This window comes from Rhea americana, unplaced genomic scaffold (genome assembly GCF_003343005.1).
Source record: "Rhea americana isolate MKP2758 unplaced genomic scaffold, rheAme1 scaffold_28, whole genome shotgun sequence".
NCBI lineage: Eukaryota > Metazoa > Chordata > Aves > Rheiformes > Rheidae > Rhea > Rhea americana.
The window spans coordinates 6,930,044-6,934,390 of NW_028186401.1; the positions used below are offsets into that span (position 1 = coordinate 6,930,044).

At 46.8% G+C, this 4,347-nt stretch overlaps 1 protein-coding gene across 1 annotated transcript; it reads left to right on the forward strand.

Annotated features, from left to right (window-relative positions):
• Nucleotides 1-6: 6 nt before the first annotated feature.
• On the forward strand, nt 7-2,381 carry TLNRD1 (talin rod domain containing 1). Its single transcript, XM_085308723.1, has one exon. The coding sequence runs from the start codon at nt 542-544 to the stop codon at nt 1,607-1,609; it is 1,068 nt and encodes a 355-aa protein (XP_085164849.1). The 5' UTR covers nt 7-541; the 3' UTR covers nt 1,610-2,381.
• The last annotated feature ends 1,966 nt before the right edge of the window (nt 2,382-4,347 follow it).

Sequence of the window (4,347 nt, forward strand, 5' to 3'; positions counted from 1 at the left end):
CCGGGGGCGGCACATGGTGCGCAGCCGCCGCCCCTCCGGCCCTGGCGATCTGCGCCCGGCCTGCGCTTGCCGACCGGAGGAGCCGGGGCACGGTAGCAACTTCGAGGGCTGCGCCCCTGCGCTAACTCCGTGCAACTGCTCCGCGCCTCTAAGGTATTCCGCCTCGTGAAGGGAACTTTGCGCAGAATCCCGCTGCCGGCAAGCCGGAGGAAGGTGGCAGAGGGGAGGGAAAGCAACGTGCAAAACGTAAAATATACATATTTACCTGAACGATGCCAGAACGGGGCCCGGGGGCTCCTGGCRAGCGCCGACCCGCCGCTGGAGCGTCGTAGGGGTGAAGGCGGGCGCCCRGCAAGCTCGCTCCCCACAGCAGCAGCAGCCCCGGCGCCCAGAGCCTTTTCTTGACTCCCGGCGATTAATGGAATGATGTTGCGGAAAAGGCAGAGCGATCCTGCCGGGCTCAGTCGGGACTGCTCTGGCGGCGGTGGCAGAGGCAGTGGCAGTGGGGTCGCAAGCGGCATGCAAGTGCCCCCCCGGCGCTATGGCTAGCGGTGGCTCTGGCAAGTCCACCAGCGAGGTGTCCGGCGGTGGCATCCCCAGCAGCAGCTCCCTGCAGAGGAAGAAGCTCATCTCTATCTGCGACCACTGCAAAATCAAGATGCAACTGGTGGCTGATCTGCTCCTGCTGTCGAGCGAGACCAGGCCGGTAAACACTGAGAGCTTGTCTGTCTTCGGGGAGTCCTTCGAGAAGTGCAGGGACACGATCATTGCCAGGACCAAAGGACTCTCCATCTTGACCCATGACGTCCAGAGCCAGCTCAACATGGGGCGATTTGGGGAGGTGGGAGAAAGCCTGATGGAAATGGGGGAGCTGGTGGTCTCCCTGACTGAATGCTCTGCCCATGCTGCCTACCTGGCTGCAGTGGAGACTCCGGGGGCCCAGCCTGCTTTGCCTGGCTTGGTGGATCGCTACAAGGTGACCAGGTGTAGGCATGAGGTGGAGCACGGCTGTGGGGTCTTGAAGACCACCCCTCTGGCAGATATGAGCCCGCAGCTCCTGCTGGAGGTTTCCCAGAACATGTCCAAGAACTTGAAATTCCTTACAGATGCCTGTGTGCTGGCCAGTGAGAAATCCAAGGATAAATTTGCAAAGGAGCAGTTCAAACTCAGTGTCAAATGTATGAGCACCAGCGCCTCTGCCCTCTTGGCGTGTGTCAAGGAGGTCAAGACTTCACCCAGCGAGCTGACCAGGAACCGGTGCGTCTTGTTTAGTGGACCTTTGGTGCAGTCTGTCTATGCTCTGGTGGGCTTTGCCACTGAGCCCCAGTTTTTGGGTAAAGCTGCCACCATTAATCCAGAGGGCAAAGCTGTGCAAACTGCCATCCTAGGAGGAGCCATGAGTGTGGTATCTGCTTGTGTGCTCCTGACCCAATGCCTCAGGGATATAGCCCAACACCCCGAAAGTAGCACCAAAATGAGCGATTACAGGGAAAGGTTGAGGAACTCAGCTTGCGCCGTCTCGGATGGTTGCAACCTGCTATCTCAGGCACTAAGAGAAAGATCTTCACCCAGGACTTTACCGCCAGTGAACTCCAATTCTGTGAATTAACCCCCACACCCTCTGTTTAGATCCCAGTCACTGCTAAAGGAAAATAATATCCCACCTCCTCACCCTTTTTGTATACCAAAGAATTTGCTTGGATGAGCCCAATCCTTTGATTTCATGTGGTGAAGAAKCAGAGCAGCATATTCAAACTATACGTACTAATAAAGGTAGCCAGTTTTGGCTTYGTTCTATTTTATTTCAAAGTCAAGCAGGTATCCGCAGATAAATTTTCATTTGTTCAACAAATCTGCACACAAACAAATGGTAATGGCAACTGTTAAAAAGTTTTATATTTGTGGAGGTGGGGGTATCTTAAAAAGAAAAAAAAAAAAAAGCTTTAATCGCGCTGGGTGCGGTTTTTAAAGTATGTCTTGTCTTGTCTTCCGAAATTTCCCTTCTAAATTTTACTGTTCAGTTGTGCAGGAAAAAGGTTACCTCAGTTCTCACTCATTTAAAAAATGAAAAAACCCAACAACACATAGATGATGGATGTAGCTACTATTTTGTCTGTTTTGTATGTCTTTTTTTTTTTTTTTCATCAAGTGTTAGGTTAGAAGTGCATTTGGTGTGTAGGAGTGGAAGGACTGGAGGTTGTGATTATGTTTTCCATGTGTTGATTTCCAAACTGGGGGAAAAGCTACTGTGAGTGTTTAAACAAACAAACAAAAATTACACTATAACAAAAGTGATTTTTAATTTTTTTTTCCAATGTCAGTTTTTATCTTGCATGTACTGGAGTATTTATTTCATCTATTAAAATGTTATGTTTCTCAGATGTCTTTCTGTGAATCTCTTAATACTTGAATAATTGAACAACTAGGCCTGTTTGCATTGTATGTCATTTTCCCCAGGGAATGGGTGGTACAAATGTAACTGTAGTGCTAGACAGCAGCATACAGACTTGAATTCAGTTCTCTTATTTTCATAAAAACTGTCCCTCCCCCCTCCCCTTAAGACTGCTCTGATAGAGATACTCTTTTTAATGGCATTTATGGAAAGCTGGACAGTGCTGTATGCATTGGGATTATTCCATCTGCAGAGTGCTGGCAGTTGCTGCAGAGTGGCATAGGCTGGCTTTGTTTGTCTTTATCAGCATTCTGGTAATCTCTGAGAAGTTTGTGCTTTTTAACTCTTATAGGTGTTGTGAGCCGTCTGTGTTAAACTTGTAAATTTTCGTGGTAATTCACTACGGGCTTCTTGAAAAGCTGTACCCTGCTGGATAGCCCTACTTACTCTGTGTGTCGGCTTAGGAGTGGGAAGGTTTGGTGGACTGGGCGCTCTGATTCCTCAGAGGTTTGTGTTGGAGTTCCTCAGTACAGATTTCTGTGAAAATATAGGAAGTCTGATGTTGCAGATACCATGAAAAGTTAGTTAACTTTGAGGCCCAGTCCAACTCCCGCTGAACTTCTTGAGAGTTGTGAATGGGCCTTAGGGTATGCTGCAGTCTTTATCATGATTTCAGTGGTTTTCAGCCTATGTTTTGTGGACCTGTTGGGGTCTGTAGACTTACAAATGTTCCATGAAAGATAAATGAGAAAAGCAAGTCTTCTGGCAAGACAACTTCGTTTGTATGCAGAGGTGTATTCTGTAACTGGACTTTTTAATGGGTGTGCAAATCAAACAATGTTGAAAGCTGTTGGAAACTGTACCTGAAAAATGTTGATACCGTGGTTTAAACCTTTACTGTACAAGTGCTGTACTTCTCTATTTATTTCTTTGAAGAAGTAAACCTTTTGCCTGTTTTAGGATACAGGACAGACCCAGAGTAGTGAGAGGTCCTTTTCTTAAATAGCATTATTGTTTCTCTTGCCTGTGACACTTTTACTTTGTTTCAAACACTAGTAAAACATTACTGTGTAATGGACAAATACATCTTATCAAAGGAGATAAAAGCTAAGCTTATATATCTGTATCGTTGGAGTTAGGATTATTCTTTTCCTCAACTTAAATACAGTGAAATACTAGGGTTTATTTATTGTTAAATGAAACTTTTCTGACTTCAGTGAATTGTATGATTAGGACTTTTTTTTTTTTTTTTTTTGTACGAAAATCAGTCCAGGCTTAACTCCTCTGGGTGTATTTTTTCCCACTACCCTATCTCTGATGCAGTATAATCCTATCATGTATGCTACAGAAACAAGGATGTCTGCAGCTATGCAACTGTTATATAAAAGCTTTCTCAACTATTTTTATTGTGTATATATTTTATGTTGTGTGTATATATATATACTAAGTTTGACTTATCGAATTCTGTTTGCTGGAATATTCAGTAGAGGAAACCTCCACAGGTATTTCCTCTGAGACTGTCTCGCTTGTGCATGCACATACACTTTCCCATCTGGATGGCAGGAACAGCTGTAGAGCTCCAGAGGGATTTGTAGGAAGCTAAGGCCATCTCCAGGGAGGTCCCATGCCTCTGTAGTGTTGGCAGTTGCTCGGCTGTCCTTTGTAGCCTGGCTCTGTGGAAGCCAAGATACAATCCCAGCCTACCCTTCCTTGTTTTCTGCAGTTGTCCTTAGGGGAAGGAGGGAAAAGAGGGACTGTAGCAAACATAATGCTTGCAGGATGTACTATCTTCTGTGGCTACAGACAGGAGATGAGGAACTGGCTCCACCCTTCCTTTGCACGGATCCTAGATGGAGAGCAAAACTTTGCGTGGGATGGGTGGAGATGGTGCTGGAAAGGCTGCAGGGCAGTGCTGCTCAGAGAGGGCCTGTTCAGGGCAGGTASTGGGGTGGCCC